The 17397-nt window shown below is 52.0% G+C and overlaps 1 protein-coding gene across 13 annotated transcripts; it reads right to left on the minus strand.

Moving 5' to 3' along the window:
* Positions 1-4302: 4302 nt before the first annotated feature.
* On the minus strand, positions 4303-16741 carry NFE2L1 (NFE2 like bZIP transcription factor 1). Of its 13 annotated transcripts, XM_019740587.2 has the most exons (7): positions 16605-16735; positions 15476-15577; positions 14117-15133; positions 9214-9429; positions 8713-8802; positions 8331-8489; positions 4303-7337 (listed from the first exon to the last, which is right to left on the minus strand). In XM_019740587.2, the coding sequence occupies exons 3-7, from the start codon at positions 14624-14626 to the stop codon at positions 6003-6005; spliced, it is 2310 nt and encodes a 769-aa protein (XP_019596146.2). In that variant the 5' UTR covers positions 14627-15133; positions 15476-15577; positions 16605-16735; the 3' UTR covers positions 4303-6002. The 13 variants fall into 13 exon arrangements, with proteins under 13 accessions (XP_019596146.2, XP_074176200.1, XP_019596145.2 ...); XM_074320099.1 differs by lacking the exon at positions 15476-15577 and having other exon boundaries at positions 9214-9396; positions 16605-16741; XM_019740586.2 differs by lacking the exon at positions 15476-15577 and having other exon boundaries at positions 16605-16741.
* Positions 16742-17397: the final 656 nt, after the last annotated feature.

Raw genomic sequence — 17397 nt, forward strand, 5'->3', positions numbered from 1 at the left:
CTTTTGACTATTGATTTTAAGTAATTTTTAATAGAGTTTTTAACTACTTATTTTCAAATATAATCTTATTCCAGAGCTCATTCACACTCAGCTCAGTTTGATTTTAACCCATGACCTTTGATATTTAGCCATGTGTGCTCGGCACATATTTATAGTCTGTGGCCTGTGGCCTTGGGAATCTGTTATAAAGTAATTATTTCCCTCATACAGAAAGGGAAAATGATAGAGGAAATTGCTACTCCAAAATAATTTGATGGAACTAGAACTCTGAAATGCAAATTTTCTGCAGTGACTACAGATCCTGAACTATGTATGGATCTGGGTTCTGAGATGAAATTAACCTGATCAAGTTATCTGATTGGTATTAGTATTAATCTGATCTGCAAGTTGAATCTTCTCATGAGTATGTTCTCATTTAAAAATTTAGAGATGAGAGGACTGAACTAAGTCCAGACTCAGTGTTTTCCCTCCTCTAGAATTTGAAATACCGGTATCACTCACAGGCCAGCATACAGCTTAGTAAAGGAAGGAATCTTGACTTCATTGTAGCAGTAAGAAGCAATCAAGTAGAAGCATCCTGGTGCGCAGGCATGTGGTTGTAAAGTTTGATAGAGGAGCTTAAGGTCCGCAGACAACTATCAGTCTGAAGTGTACATAACCCTTGGTTTGACTGTCCAGCGTTGAGGTTTTCTCCAAAAGTTTCTGCTTTCGTAGCCAGTGTGTTCAGGTTGTTCATATCTCTTATATGGATGACTTTTAATCAATTTGGGCCTTGAGAGCTTCCCACTGAATAAATTGCTGAATATTTAAAGCAAATAAAATCTAAAATACAGCCATCCTGCTGGGATTAAAAAGCATAGTTGGCCCTGCTCTGTAGGGGCAAGTACAGCAATACAGTTGACCCTTGAACAATGTGAGGGTTGGGGCACCGACACCGCCCCCTCCAAAGCTGTATATATGACTCGACTCTCCAGAAACTTAATAGCCTGCTGTTGACCAGAAAAGACTTACCGATAGTCGATTAACATATATTTTGTATATGTATAGTGTATTCTTTTAATAAAGCAAGCTAGAGATAGAGAAAATTGTTACTAAGAAAATTATAAGGAAAATATATTTACAGTATTTATTGAAAAAAATCCACGTATATGTGGACCCAGGCAATTCAAACCTATATTGTTCAAGGGTCACCTGTCGTCTGTTTCTAAGGCATTTTTTTTTCCTTAGGCCAATGTGGTGGCAGAATTCCTAAGGTAAGGCTGAAACATTAAGTTTACAGTATATGCTGATAATTCAGGTCAGTAGTTTTTGTTTATATTAAATAGCTTGTGTTAAAATAGTCAACAGCAGGTCTGGGTCTGCATTGTGACCCTGTTGGTTTGCATGGTGCTTTGTGATAGTACCAAAGGCACTGTTTACCCCACATGGATTTTTCAGTCCTAGTTGACTTTGACCAATCCTGCCCTGTGTACTGTTGGCGTAGCTTGGGGTCAGGCTAGGTAACTTTGGGGCCTAGCTCTGGGACACTGTTTCAACTACTGCTTCAGCTTCTACCCTGATTGGAAGGTTTAAGACAACCTAATTTGCCTAATTAATGTTTAAAACAAAAGACAGAGCACCAACTCTTTGGTCTTTTCTCCACCCTCTCCCTAAGTGAACTAGGTTTTGTTTCCTTGGTTGAAATAGATTCTGGAATGAAGTTAACAAATACTATGCGACCACTATGCAATCTCCATTCTGCAGTTCAAGTCAGACTGGACAAGAACCAACTTTTAAGACTTTTTGTTGGTACTTTTTTGCATACTCAAAAAGGAAGACAAGTTTCTAACTGACTGATTTTGCAAATACACCTCTTTAGCAAGGTCCCATACTCTCCTCAAGAGACAACTTGTGCACTAGATTCTGTTTCTTAACTAATTCAGGCAAATGTGAACTTTCAAAGAATTCCTGGACAGAACAAGGCCTAGAACTCAGATCAGGTGTTAAATTTCACATGTATCCCCTAGAGACCTGCATGCTTTTTTTTCCTCCACTATGAAGTTCAGAAACAGGCAAGGAGGATGGCTGACCTCTGTGAAAAGAAGTGAAAGCGTTACTGTCCTTGGTACACTGGCAAAATGACAAGTCAAAGGTCTGTGGGTCCCTATTCACTTCCCAGAAGGATCAGTGACAGGAAAACAAGGCTTAACGACTTAGAATAATGAAGCACCTGGGTTTTGCTAGAGAATTTCTACACTTGGCTGGGAAAACAACGTCCAGAGATGCAGACACTAATCTAGTACCTGCGTTTGTATATGGACAGCATCAGTAAGGCATGGACTTCTGGCTGGTAGTGCCCTAAAACTACTGATTTGGTCGGAGCTTCTCAAGTGGTTGCTCTAGGTCAGTGCCCATTGGATATTGTAGGTGACTTGAGGGTGGTGGAGTTATTTTCCCTGCAAGGCACTTGTTTTTCCAGCTATTTGCTAAACCTGAAGAGCAGCAAGGGCTGGTGTAACCTGGGTTGTAAAAGCAGGGATGAGGGCAGCCTGAGGAGGCGGGGCTCCATGGAACATACCTCCTGCTGTTTGACTAGTCAGCCATGGAGGCCAGGTCTTGCTGCCACTGAGCATGTCTCTAGATCACTGTTTCCCACTTCAATCTGTTATTTCTTATTTTAACTGATACTGAAATAGTCCCAGCTTCATTGGTGAGATCAGTGCAGGGCAGAGGTTGAAACGATGGATCTATTTTCATCTCACATGATTTAAGATGTATGCAAAATTGGTTTGAATGAAGCCTAGGACTGCTGAAATCAAGACAAAGCAAGCCTTCCATCCCCACCCAAGCAGGTCACTGTGAAATTTGGTCCTTAATTAAGGATGAGGCCAGCTCATCTCCCTAGCAAGCCTAGGACCTCTTCTAATTTCCTGTCTTAGGTGTAGCAGCTCTTTCACAGGCCTAAGATACTTGAGTCCTCGTATCTTCCTGCCAGAAAAAGCCTTGAAGCTGGTTCACCCTCTCCACCTGCCAGCAGCAAGAGGTCAGCCCCACAGCAGTGCTGACCAACTTGGCCCAAAGCCCCTGCTAATCAGCATGATCCTAGACACAACTGGACATCACTCCATAAGGGGACATCAGAGAGAGGTGACAAAAATACTTTCTCAGACCAGGGGCAACACTAAAGGGGGTGAGAGTTTTTTATAGAGTACTAAACAATCAAAAATATACATTTCTAGAAGGGCTACAAAAACATTACTCTCTGAATTCTGTCAGTTTACTCTTCTACATATAATTTGTATTTTTTATCAGCATGAATTAAGTTTCTCAAACTTAATTTTGTCCCCCCCCCCTTTAAGAATCTGGCTTACAAAAATTACTTTAATTCCTAATTAGGAAAGAGCTCGTTTATATAACCAACTCTTTCCAACTAGAGATGGGAAAAGCCACTGTAAATTGAAACAAGTAAGAAAATCAGTGTTATTTCTGGAAATCTATTCCACCCCTTAGGATAAATTCTAACAGCATCATTCAAGTACTGGGCTGAGTCAGGTCACACAGTGGTACATGGGAGTTCAAGATCACAGGTTCCATTATGGGGATCACAGCTCCTGGTCCTAAACCTTGTCCAGTTACCTCAGACTGCCAGGTGAGCACTCATTACTTGGGCATTTGCTAAGCACCTACCCCCTGGATGGGCATGTAGCAGTTCCAGCAACTACCCAGCACCGTGAAGCATTCAGCACTTCGCAGGCTTGGGATTAAGACAGGCTTTTTGTTTTTGAGGGAGAACAGATTCTGGTCACATTAGCTGGGGCTTTACCTTAAACATGGGGTCTAGTTTCCTGCTTTTCTAGTTCCGTGGACGTGCTTGGTATGTGTTGGTCCTGTTGATTTCTTGGGTTTCCACCATCACAGCCCTTGGTGTGACTGCTCTCCGATGCTCTGCACCTCTCTGGCAGGTGGTACGACCAGAGAAATAGCAGTCAATAAGAAAGTGGTTTGTCACAGGTGGACAGGCAAGGAGCTGGGCCAGGTCACACCACCTAGTCTAGCCCTATGAGAAAGGCAAAAGGATTCCAAATCCTTCCTGAGCAGATTCAGCTGGCAAACCTTGTAAAGAGATACAAAACACCTGTTTGGAAAGTTAAATACAGTATTTAAGACGATTCTTTCCTCTTCTTACTCATTATCAGCCTCCACTGTGCTCCAACCACCTTCCCATGTAAGCTCTGTCTTAGCCACACAAGGGCCACTTCTCCCCTCCTGAGGCCTGTTTACTCTCAATTTAAATTCAAGATAGGGAAAAATTGCACTTGAGAATGAATCATCCATTTTATTTTATTGTCATGTGCTCACAGCCTCTCTCTCCTCTCCCTGGCAGGTCACAGAGATAAATTAAAAATAAAATCTACAAGGAAAATAATTTATAAAAGCACTTTACAGGCTCATGCCTTCTATCCCTACTGCTCAGTTAATGTGTTGCCCCCTCCCCCAAGTGGGGAGAAGAATCAGTGCTTCCCCTCAACTCACTCCTACTCATCTGGGGGCAGACACAGTACTCCAGAGCCAGGCAGGGGTGGGGGCAGCAGTGGCGAACAGTTAGAGACACTGGTCCTAGAACCTTCTGGCCACCTTGGCACTCCCCTCTGCCTCCCTCAGGAGCCCTTGCTAAGTTGGGGGTGCGGAGAAGCTGCCTGTGGCCAACACCCTGGCAGGGAGGTGCTCTCATCCCCCATTACATGCACTTCTCGTTCTCCTAGAAACAAACCCGAAAAAGAAAGCAGACAGAGACCTCGGGACAGAGGAGAAAAATCCCAAGTGTTCACACAGTTACACGGAGTCTTTATGGCAAAGAGAACATTTAGCAGCTTTGAATATTAGGGTATCTCCTTTTTACTCAACACAAGCATTCTAGACCCTATAAGTGAATCAGGGCTCAAGCCCTTAAATCAAAGCGCAAGAAACTCTAGGAGGACTAGTTTGTTGTTGCTGGGTTTTGTAGTCTGTCTTTTCCAGTGATAAGCCCAGTTATTGGTGGGAGGCCTGAGGAAAGTCACTCCCCGGTGTTGTGCTGAATACTTCCTAGCTTCTCCTTATCCCCCTGCCTCAGAGCAGCCCCCAGGAGGCTGCAGGCCCACACTGGGGGGGCATTGCCAACACCCCAGCTGCAGAAGAGCTGGTGGGTGGGACAGAGGGGCAGGAAGAGAACAGCGTTAGCATGCAGGCTCTGATGGAGTCCTTGGAGCCTCAGCTCAGGGTAACTGGGCAGAGGGAGATGGAGTGGCAGGGCAGTGAGTGACATGCTTGGTGTTGGGGCTGTTGCAACATGGGACCTTGTGACCCTTTCCTGTTCACTCTACCCTTTAACCCTAACCCTCCAACTCAAGTGTTGGGTCCCAGTGACTCCCCTATAATTGAAATATTCCAGGAGATATCCAAGAGCTCCCCTTGAAGAATGCCAAAATGCAGGAGCATAAAGAGTTCACAAAGCCTTTCCCAGAACTCGCCCTGTTTCACCCCTCCCCTGGGGTGAAGTGGGGTTCACTCACACCAATGACCTAGTCCCACCTAAAACCTGCTGCCTGGAATCCTGGCCAGATTCAACCTTATCCTGCATGTTTGATTTTCTTCCTGCTTTGATTTTTTTTTTGGTTTCTTTCCTTCCTTCCTCCCAGCAATGAGGCTTTCTACTACTTCCTTCCCTCTCCCAAGTCCCTTTCTTCCCCCTTTGTCGGCCTCCATCAATGCCATCACCACCCCTTCTCTCGAAGGAAAGGGGGAGGGGTCAGGACCCTGTCCACCCTTTAAACCATCTGACCACTTCCACCGTCCGCCGTGGGGGAAGCTCAGCCAGACAAGCCTGTGCCTGCCTCTTCCTGCCCACTGCCCCGCAGTCATCCCATCGGAGAAGATCTATTGGATAAGAAGGCATTCAAGTCCCCCGCTGTAGGTCCAGGTCCAGGCCCAGCCCTTCTCCAGTTCCCATCTTGGTGAGCGTCAACCCCTCTTCTTCCCCACGCTCACTTCCTCCGGTCCTTTGGCTTCCTCTCCTGCCGCCGGGCCTGCTGGTCGGCCAGCGCCCGGGGAATGAGGAGGACACTGCCGTCCCCGGTGTACTGGAGCGCATACTGACTGGGTGAGTAGGGTCGCCCATTCTCGTCTCGCAGCCGCCCAAACACCTCCTGGTACAGGCTCTGCACCTTCTGCTTCATCTGCCGCAGGGACCGGAGGAACTCCACCTTCTCCCGCAGCAGCCGGGCTTTATCGCGCTGCAGATCCTCCACGTCCCGCTCCAGGTTCAGGATGGTGTCCAGCTTCCGCTTGCGGCAGTTCTGCGCCGCCATCTTGTTCTTGCCTCGGCGCCGTATGTCCCGGATGAGGCTCAGCTGCGCCTCGCTGAGCTGGTATTTGGACAGCAGCTCATTGAACTCCTCCACAGGCAGGTTGATGATTTTGTCATTGGTGAAGGGGATCTTCATGGCTCGGGCTCGATGCTCATCCCGGCTCATCTGCTTGTCCAGGAAGTCGCTCTGCTTCTCCTTGCTGCCTTTCTTGAGCGTGCTGGGTGGTGGCAGGTCAGCAGAGTCGAGCGCGCTGGGCGCCATGTTGTACGTGTGGTTGTGGCCCACGTGCTCCAAGTAGGGCAGGCAGGAGAGCGGAGACGGATCCTGGTAGCTCATGCGGCAGAACTTGGAATACTCAGGCTGGTAGCCCACAGCGCCCTCGGCCTCTTCTAGATCCAGGGTCTCAGAGTCAGAGCTGTAGCCAACAGCACCTTCCTCGGAAAAAGAGGAAGAGGCGGAGGAAGAGGCGGAGGAAGAGGAAGAAGACGAGGAAGAACTGCCTTCAGAGCTGCTCAGGGAGGAAGGGCTATGGCTGGAGTCCAAAGAGAGGCCTGAGTCAGAGTCAAATTCCTCTTCCAGCTGGGAGGCCTGCACGGGGTTGAAGCCTTCTTCAATGGCCAGGTCCATCAGGCTGATCTCATCCAGCATGGCTTCATCTAGCAACCCCCCCAGCGGGTCAGGCAGCTCCGGGCCTGCTGTGTCATTGGCTGTGCCGTTGAGCTGGGGTGGAAAGAAGAGGCCAGCCAGGTTGGTAGAGCCAAAGGTGGAGTTGAGGTTGGTGGAATTGCTGGGGACCAGTGGGAGCAATGTGGAACTGTCGGCCACAGGCAGGCTCTCCACCTCAGGGCTGAAGAGCGAGAAGTCCTGGCTGCAGCCCCCCAGGGACGCCTGATGCAGGCTGACGTTCTGATTGATGGGAGTGTTAGGGGCAAGGCTGTAGTTGGCGCTTAGTGGGTCTCCAGGAGGCGCACTGTACAGGATCTCACTTGTTGATGTGTTCACTTCCATGGCCTAGAAGGGGAGAAGAGCACCACCTTTCACTCACAGCAGACTCCCCAGGCACCCAACACAGGCAGAGCGGCATGGGTGTAAAGGCAGGAGACTGCAAATCAGAGCTCAGAGCATCAGCTCCTGGCCCCGCTTGGTCCACCAGGCCTGGCAGAGATGGGTTCCTCTCTATGGATTCCACCTCAGTGCAGGACTGACCTGCTCATGTTTGGCCGGACTCCCCATCTTGGAAGGAGAGTAAGAAAACACCTAACACTGACTACCTCTTCACTACAAAATCAGCACAGTGAAAAGACCAAGCCTTGGAGTAAGAAAACCTAGCTGCACCACTTGCTATGTGACCACGGGCATCTCACTTCTCTGAGCTTCCATTTCTTCAACTTTCAAATAATAAAGGCGGGCGGCCGGTTGGCTCAGTTGGTTAGAGCACAGTGCTCATAACACCAACGTCGCCGGATCGATTCCCACATGGGCCAGTGAGCTGCGCCCTCCACAGCTAGATTGAAAAAACAAACAAACAAAAAACAACGACTTGACTTGGAGCTGATGGGTCCTGGAAAAACAATGTTTCCCAATATTCCCCAATAAAAAAAAATTTTTTTAATTTAAAAAAATAATAAAGGGCTGACTAGATGATTGTGAGGGCCAAATGAGACGCTCTGCAGCACTGCAGGAGGGTCAGCTTTTATAAACGCTAACTAAACCTGGGAAGCACCCAGCCAAGTGATGGTCTGCTTGAAGGAAAGGCAAGCAGCACACTTAAAAAAGGCAGGTCTGCTATAAAAGGCTCAGCCACGGGGTTTTAACCCAAACTCCCCACTCCTGACTCTATGCCCTGCTGCCCCAAGGAGACGCCTGGACAGTTACCTCTCAATGTCCTGCACTTTCCTATGGATCAGACAGAGAGTGTTACTCTTTCGCTTCCCAGAGGTGAGTGCTACAACATTCCACCCACACCAAGTCCGATAGGTTTGTGCCCTGTTCTGATAATCCTACCTGCATCTCCATGATGGACATGAGATCTTGCCACTGCTGTTCCAAATCAAATGGCGACTCTGTCCCCGTCAGGAGAGGAGACAAGAGGTTGTTTTGAAGACCTGGAGGCTCACTCTCACTAGGCACTGCTTCCGTTAAGCTGGAAATGTCTGCTGGAAACTAGGGCAAAATACAGAGGCTTTAACAGAGAAGGAAAGCCCAGCCTTCTGCTTTCCTCCCAGAGACTACCACCTGAGGTCTGTTTCTTCCTTCCTCTGAGTTCACTCCCAGCAGCCAGGACAAGGCCAGCACCAAGAGCTAGCCCCTCAGGCAGCCACGGAGGGACACAGCGTGTGCAGGCTGCCCTGCTGGCTTGGCGGGCTCTCCCTGGAGTCCTGCTCACCTCAGCATTCTCCCCAAAGGGGCAGGTGGCCTCCAGCAGCCTAAGGCACTCTTCCAGGGACAGGGCCGTCTGGTCCTCCCCATCAGGCACCTGTGGCAACAGCAACTGTAAGTCTGACCGACCTGGGCCTTGGCTGCCTGCGGGCCGAAGCCTCTTCCCCAGCCTTTCCAGGGGGACGCTGAAGGAGGGCCTGCATGGTTGTAGGCCTATACTCTCCCTCTGTTCCCCAGCTAATGACTGACCCTAAGGCCCAAAATCAAGGGGAGAAAAGGGAAAGTGAAGAGTCCTGACACAAGCAGGAAGTTGCCAGGTGCTCTGCCTTCTCTGTAATGTTTGTTGCTAAGGCCTGCTCCCTCTGTTCTGCTCATCCCCTCCCCCTTCCTCAGCCCACTCACTGTGACTTGGAGACCCCAACCCAAAAGATACATTCGGGTACATCCCACAGACACAACCTGCCTTCTCTAAGGAGAAGTTTCTGGGAGTGAGCAGAAGTGGGAGTACCTGGGCAGGGAAGCTCTCCCCAGTTTCTCCATCCACTAGCAGGTTTCGTGCCAGAGCTTCTGCGCCCTCGTCTGGCCAGGTGTCCTCCTGCTCCGCTCCATCTTGCAGTTCCTTATCCACATCCTGCTCTTTCTGGCGATGACTATAGTCAAAAATCTCACGCCCAGCCCCCAGGTCAATATCCTGTCGCCAAAGGATGTCAATCAGATCTATGTCCTGAAAGACAGATCACCATGACTTTAGCTGTCAGGTCCAGGGGCACCTCCCTACCGGCCCTGCCCCTCAGATGTCCCTCCTCGCATCACTGGGTGGGTCCCCTCCTAGCCCTACACCTGCAAGCCTCTAGTCCTTGCCCTGCTGTACCAGCAAGGCTTCATTCATTTCCTGACACCAGCCTCCAAAACAACCAGAAGCTAGCGAAAACCACCATACAGGTCTGTGGGCTTAGGATCTGGACCCGAGACAGCCAGGCCAAAAGGCAGGGCCACTCACCACTAAGAAGGAAAGGGGCTGCAGGAGTCATTTCTCATTTGGGGAATGGGAATCCTTAAAAGCCAGGTTTGTAGGAAGCGGGCCACAGCAAGCAAGGGCGAATTGTCATGCAGAATTGCTTCCAGGTGGCCAGGCTTGCATCAGCCTGTGGTGCCATTCATTTGCATAAAGGGGTGGGGTGGGCTGGAAAGGAAAATCCCTGCATTTACAACCACCTGATGCAACCAATGACAACGGCAGGCTGTCTCCAGCCCTTCCTACCGCCTATTCCCTCTTCCCTAGCTGAGGAAGGAGTAAGGCTGGACACCCACAACTCTTAAAGCCCAGGCTCACCTCAAGGTCCATCCCTGCCAGAATCCCCACTCTCAGCTGATCCTAGCAAGCTGCCTCGATCCCAGGAGAGCCTCAGGCAGTCAGCTGATCCTCTGGGGCACCCCACCCCTGCCAAGGCCAGCCCCACGGTGCCCCCTCACACACCAGTGCTCTCATTCCCTTCCTTACCACACCCCAGGCCTCACTGACTCCCCATCAATCAACCCACTCAAGGACACAGCCCCCATCACCACTCGGCCACAACTGCCGCCTCGGGTACCAAAACACCTCCCTCCTGGTGGCTCCTGATCAGTTCTGCACCAATTGCCACCCCCATTGCCACCAGCATAGAAGCCCAATAAATAAGAGCCATTTGGGCTTCCTACACATGCTCCCCCACCCCATGGCTGAAGAAACCCTACACTGTTCCCTTCCATTCACAGGTTTAAAAAAGCAGACACATTCCAGAAAGCAGTATCTTTAGACCCACCTCCCTAGCCCTGACCAGGTATCCCTTTCCCACCATAACCCTCCCTGATCCTAAGACCTCCCACCAGGTGGATCTTTCCCTTTAGTCTCCCCACATACACCAACCTGAACAGAAGCCCTGGACCCAGGACCAGAGGAGGGCTGGGCCACCCGGTGACCAGCCAGCAAAGAGTTAAGGGGCCGGCTCCCTTTGGCAGGGCCCCCACCACTGTGAGAGCTGCGGTCCAGGCGGGTCATGGTCTGCGAGATGAGCCCCAGGGCAGCTGGTGCCGGGAAGCCGGACAGGGGGCTGCAAGGAGCTCTTGGCTTGCAGGGAGCACACCAGGCTGGAAGGGTGGCCCCGTGCTAGCTCCGAGGGGCCCGAGGAGGTGCCCCGCCCGTGCTGCTGCCTGGGCGGCCCGGCCCAGCCCTCTTCCTCCATCCTTGAGCAGCCCCCTCCCACCTCACAACCCCAGTTCCACTCAGGCGCCTGGCAGCCCCCACCCTAAGCTCACCGCAGAGGCTGCAGTGAGATGGGACTCCCACCCCATGCTCCGTGCTCAAGCTGCAGAGGAAAGCAAGCTCCCTCCTGGGCCTATCCTCCCACTCCTCCCTCTCCCCCTCCCCACGCCCCCCAAACTTGTTACCTAGGCTGCAGCAAGGAGCCAATCCCCTCCCCCCCACCCCGCAGGTCACTGCTGAGGCTGCAGAGAGCCAATCCCCTCCCCCAGGTCAGCAGCTGGGCTGCGGAAAGAGCCAATCCCCTCCCACTGTCGTTACCTAGGCTGCGACGAGAGCCAATCTCCTCCCCCAATTCTCCGCTGGAGATGCGGAAAGAGCCAATCCCCTCCCACCGCCTGTTACCTAGCTGCAGCCGAGAGCCAATCTCTGCACCAGGGCAGCTGGAGAAGCTGCCGCAAGGAACCAGCCCATCCCTGGGCCGCCTCCGTCTGTCTCCTCAAGGAGACGCACCCAGGGGCGGGCAGCCCCACCCATCCCAGTCAGCCAGCCGGGTGGCGCAGTGAGAGCCCTGGGGGGAAGGGGTGCCACTCTCCCTCCAGTCGCATCCTGCTTGCCCAACCCACTCAGGACTGGGTAGACACTCCTCCGGCAGCTACTCCGGGAATCTAAGTTCTTCCCTGGAAGTGGAAGGAGTTTTCCCATTCCTCGGAGGGCTGTGACCAATTGTCCTCAAGCCCAAACAGCACAGGCCAGGCCGGGCAGGAACCCCGTGCACCCAGACCCACTGTGAGCCAGGGGCTTTGTCACTCTACAACAGTCCAGATGAGAGGCGGGGGAAAGCCATTTGCACACATGCAGCGATGTCACTGCTGGGAAGGCCTAGCCCCAGGCAAGAGGGAGCCTGGCCTGAAGGCCAGCGCTGACGGAGACAGGTGTTCCACGTCTTGGCCTCACACGTGTCCCCCACGCCCTTTACCCTAGCTTTGTTCAGAAGCATTCTCTGCCTTACCCCCTAGCCCACATCTCTGAAGCAGGAAAGAAGCCCGACAGAATCAGGATCACAGTTCTCTCATCCTCACTGCTGCTCCCCTTGAGCCTAAGGTCAGGTCAGGGACAATATGTACTCCTTGGTCAGACTGCTCCTCGCCTGTAAAGAGCTGTACACAGGCCACCTCTGCTCTGGGCAGAGTGCCAGCCTCGAGGGGAATCCTATCCCTGACAAGGGCCTGGGCTATGGCTGTCCATCGAACAGGCCTGGCAGTGGGGGAGCGCTGTCACCCCAGGGATAATACCAGATCCAGCAGTGCCTGTCACATGCTCTGGACCTGAGTATTTTTATCCCTGAGTTGCTGAGGAAATGTTGTTCTAGACACATAATAATCCTCCCTTCCCCCATACCCAGCCTGGGCCCCTAATGCTGACCCACCCCACAGTCCCCAAAGGGAGCAATGAAGGCCTGGCCTCCGGGAAAACATAACCTTCATGAAGGCCAAGAAATGGAGGAAAGCAGGGTCAGAGTCCCACCCCATTCTGCCCCAACCCATCCACATTATATCCAAAGCACCCCATCCCAGGACGGCTCCCAGCAGGAACAGGAGCTACCCCTGCGGAGTTCCCAAGAGCAAGCCCAGTTACACCCACCCCTTGGGGCGCTCCACTGGGGCGGGAGGACAGAAGAGCGGCTGGAAGGCATACTTCTTCAGGCCACTGTGCCAAGACTGGAGCCCATTTGAAGGGAAAGGACAGAGGAAGTGGAAGAGAGGTTAAAGTTTCCAGTGGCACTGTAAGAATCTAAGAAAAGAGGCACTGAAAGGTAAGGAATGCTCATGACTCCCATGCTCAGATAACTATAGCAGCTCTTAAGTAGATCCAGTATGAGCCAGCTGAGCAGGATAGCAACCTTGGCATTACTGACATTTGGGGCCAGATCAGCCTGTTCTTTAGGGGCTGATCTGTGCTTTTTAGGAAGTTTAGCAGCATCTCGGGCCTTTCTCCATTAGATGCCAACAGCACCTCCTCCAGTTGTGACAACTTAAACTGTCTCTAGACATTGTCACATGTCCTCTGGGGGACAAAATCACCCCCAACTGAGAACCACTGGCCCAGTGGAAGCCACATGCTTTGAGTCACTAATATTCAGGGAATTGAGTTCAGAAACAGGGTCAAATGCAGGATGGGAAGCAAAACCTGGTCTCACTGAAGGGCAGGAAGAGGCAAGTTCCACAGCATCTGTAACACTTTTTACATCCCGTCTCCCACTCCCCAAGACTCAACTCTGGAAAACCCCACCCAGTGCAATGCAGCCTTCTCTTTCCCAAATGGCCAACGAGACTGCAGTGGACTTCCCCAGCCCCCAAACTCCTTGGAGCTGAGTGGCAAACCAGGGCCAAACACAGAGCTCAAAGCCGTCTTTATCATCATGGTGGTGGGGTACGGACAGCAGGCGCCCTTCACGTCGTTAAAGGCAACTGCATCACTTTCTGCCCAGAACAGTATGTCAGCCACATTTCAGGAGTGAAGGATCTCTGACGGCTCCAAGCAAGCTGACTTAGGCAGCAATGCAGTTTCTCGTCTAACCCCCAGCCCTCACCTCCCTACGCCCTGTAGTGGACCTTTAGCAATTACAGGAGCCCTGGTCCCCACTGGGCCAAGAATAACTATCTAAATCTACCCCTTGGCTCAGGCCCAGGACAGCAGACTTATCAGGACCTTACAACAACAGGACTGACCACAAAGGAGAACTTCAGGATATGTATATGTGTTTTGATGTGGGGGGAGGTACACGGCAAGATCCACAAAGTATTTGTGTCATAGCAACAGATATAAACCGCATCAAAGCCCATCACAACATGACTCCCTCCCCCACCCGGGGCCTCCAGGAGTCATGTTGAAATCCAAGCAGTAAACACACTGGCATGTTCTAGGAACCTCCCACTGCCCTGACGGTACATTTAGAGGTGGGTCAATGGTTCAACACAGGAAATGCTCCCAGCCCCCAATCCTAGTCAGACAATTCAGCCCGTTTCTATCCAAGAACAATGCCTGAGACCCCCCTGGAACTGCTCTGGTTCTTTACAGGGGTTAGTACTATGACTAGAGTCCTCCAGGACCAGCCCAGACCCCCCCAACCCCTGACCCCTCCCACTCACCCCTCCATGTGGCCACTAACCTCTTTGGTTAAGTCTCCACTGACTGGAGGGGCTACAGCCCCCAAATCCTCCAAATCTTCACTGAATCCCTGCTCCGTTTCGCTTTCTCGCACCCCGTTGTCTGTGCCTGTCACATCTTGGAGGCCACTGGAACTCTCGAGGGCAAGGCCTGAGCTGGGCTGGCTGCCAGAGACAGACCCCTCCGGATCCCGGTGGACCAGCCAGGCGTTTACCTCAGTGGTCGGCACCTGGAACCTGTCCAGGGCCCTCACCTGACTGAGGAGGCGCCGGGCAGTGAAGTAATTGTCCAGGTCTATGCTCTTGGGGTGGATACCATAGCCATCCAAGGTATTCCTCAGGTTGTGGAACTGGGTCTGAGTATAGGCAGAACTGGGCCCCAGGATGATCTCCCGGAGCGGGGGAAGCTGTGAGGTCAGGTAAGTATCCACGTCCACCCGCACCCCAATCAAACTCAGCAGAATGGTGAACTGGAGGAGTCCTTCCGTTAAGTATTTCTTCAGAGAAAGCATTGCTGAAGGACCAGAATGTTTATGCTTTTTGGTTTTTAAATCTTCCAAAAGACAAATCAAGGCCACTGCTCTGCTGCTCCAGCCAGCAAGTTACCCCCCTCAGTGCCAAACCCTGTACCCCACCCTGGCAGAACACAGGGACTGAGCTCCCTGATGGCCTCAGAGGAAAGCACACCCCGTAGAGCCAAGGCCACACTCCAGACCACATTCACTTTTCCCTTCTCAACACCTCACCTCTGAAAGCACAACTGTTCCTAACCCAGTCCAGGCCCTCAGGGCCCACGTGACTTACTGTCTCCAGTCCACATACAGTCACTTCCTCACTCACATTAGTTGTCCTCTCTGTAGATTCCACTGCAGGCTGTTCTCAGGAACAGCTGATGGATTTTTTTTTTTTTTCCTTCTCTCTCCTAAGGTTTATTTTCTTTGGCTGGAACTACAGGCCTTTTGTCTTGGGTCAGAGTGTCCCGCCTCCTCCACACTTACCAGGGGGGTTTCCAGAGAAACCTGAAATGGGAATCACAAGAGCAACAGGGTAAGATTCCATAATTTTCACACCATGATTAAGGCAGAAGGTAGGAAACACATTAAAAGGCCACTCTTACAGGAGAAAAAATAAGTCAATTATTATACTCCTCCCCCCAAAACAAAAAACCTGTTACGGGCAGAACAACTATGAAAGGAAGGTATTGCTAACGAAGGATCAAAGGATCCCTGTCTCTGTAGATGAAATTTGCAATACCCTATGAGGTAGCTTGTGGACAACCAGACAATGCCCAGGGCATCCAAAATATTTTACTTGTTGTCTGATTTACCAACCCTCCCCCCAACACCCCATACACACACTACCTAGCTTCTATTTTTAGCAGGAGAAGTCCACTTCCTATCTTAAAGGATAGTTGGTTGCCCATCTCTCAGGAGAAAACTGCCTAGTCCTTGTCCCTTCCAGTTCTAAAGGGGAGGAAGAGATTATTAATGGATGCAAGTGGAAAAGGACAGGAGGAACACGTTCAGAAAAGGATACTGCCGTTTGTTTTCCCAACTTTGAAATGTGATTTCCCTTTCCCATCTCTCTCACATTAAAAAAAAGGAGGGGGGGAAACTATGAAGGATATGGGAGGGGGAACTGAGCCAGGATTAGTTTTGGTCCAGAATTTGCATAGGCAGGTTTTATTTTCATTCACATGACCTTCTGAGCCAAAACAGAAGTCTATGGGCAAGTTCTCAACCCAAATAGCCAAGTGGGGAGGGGGTAAATCTGCCTTTCAATTTCTGGTTTCTACTTCTGAACTTCCATTAACCTTGTAAACGAAAGCGTAGCTCTTTTCAGTGTTGTGACCCACCTACCAAGTTCATCCTAAAGGGGAAGAGGTATCTACACCCATACACCCACACACCCTTATTTGGTTAAACACAATTGCGACCCAGAGATCAGGCTTACACTACCCTCCCATTCTCTCACAATTTATTACTAAAACCTCCCAAGAACCAATTAAGTTCGAGAAACCGGCCAAGGTCCCTTAAAGATCGAGTAAGGCCAGAGGCCTCTGGTCTGAGACCAGTCCCACCCTGCCCCGGATACCGAAGTCCGGCTGGGACCAAGTCGCCATGCCCGAGCGCCTGAGCTTCTATTCTAGCCTTCTGGAGCAGCAGCGAACAAGTGTTACTTTCCTGGCCTTGACCCATCCTTACCGCCAAACCCCACCCCGCCCTCCGTCTCTAAGGCCCCACCCCGCGCCCAAGCCCGGGCCTAATACCACGCCTTCTCGTGCCCTCAGACCTCTTCAGTCCAACCCACCCGGGAGCCGGCTCTCCCCCACGGCCTCGCGGCCTCTGCCTGCCAGGGCTAGGGTCCGGCCCCGACGCAAACCCCGCTCCCGCCTCCTGCCCCTCAGCTCCACCCAGCCGCCCTTCACCCATAAGCCTCGGCCGCGCGGCGCAGCACGCCTCCAGTCAGGGAAAGGAATATGCCTGATACCCGCTGCTGAGCTCGGCGTCCGCCGCTGCCGCCACAGCAGGCCCTCAGCCCAAGTCCCGGCCTTGCCGCCGCCACCGCCGGCCGGCAAGCTCCCCAGCCTCCGCTTCCCTCCTCGCCCCCACCGCCCACCTCACTCGGAAGCCCGCCCTCCGCTGCCTAAACGTTTCTCCAATCAACGAGCCGAGATTGTGGCCGTCACCGGATGTCGCTTTAATTGACAGCAAAGAGAGCCCAATGGCTGAATATACCCCCTCCTCTCTGTCCCGATTTCCCAAGACTGACATGGTCCACGGCCCAATGGGCATCGCCACCACAGCGTGGGTCCACCAATAAGTAGGGTGAAGGCCCTGCCGCCCGGCATTCTGGATTCTCCGCCGTGCGCTGGCTGTGTGGGGTATTACAGGCTAGGCGCCGAGCAATGTGTGCAGGCTGAGTGCTTTCAGGGCGTTCTTCAGCTGGGGGATAGGGGCTTAGGACCGGGGACAAGAGGCAATATCGCTCCCGGAGCGCGAGACCCGCCTCCTTGAGGGTTCCCACGGTGACTTGCAAAAGTCCAGTGAGACTCGAGGGACTCGTGGGGGTACAGAGCATGTGTTTCGCATGGTAGCGACGCTTATGTCGCCATCTTGGGTCCTGGCAGCGGAAACCCCTTTGCCAGCTTCCGCTCTATGACGGCATGGCGGAATGCCCCTCCCCAGTCAGGGACCACTTCACCCCATGTCCTGGACAATGGTCACATCTCAGGAATATCCCTGGGGACAGGTTGTTACGACGGTGGTGGGACGTTGGCGGT

This window comes from Rhinolophus sinicus, linkage group LG15 (genome assembly GCF_036562045.2).
Source record: "Rhinolophus sinicus isolate RSC01 linkage group LG15, ASM3656204v1, whole genome shotgun sequence".
In the NCBI taxonomy this organism is placed as follows: Eukaryota; Metazoa; Chordata; class Mammalia; order Chiroptera; family Rhinolophidae; genus Rhinolophus; species Rhinolophus sinicus.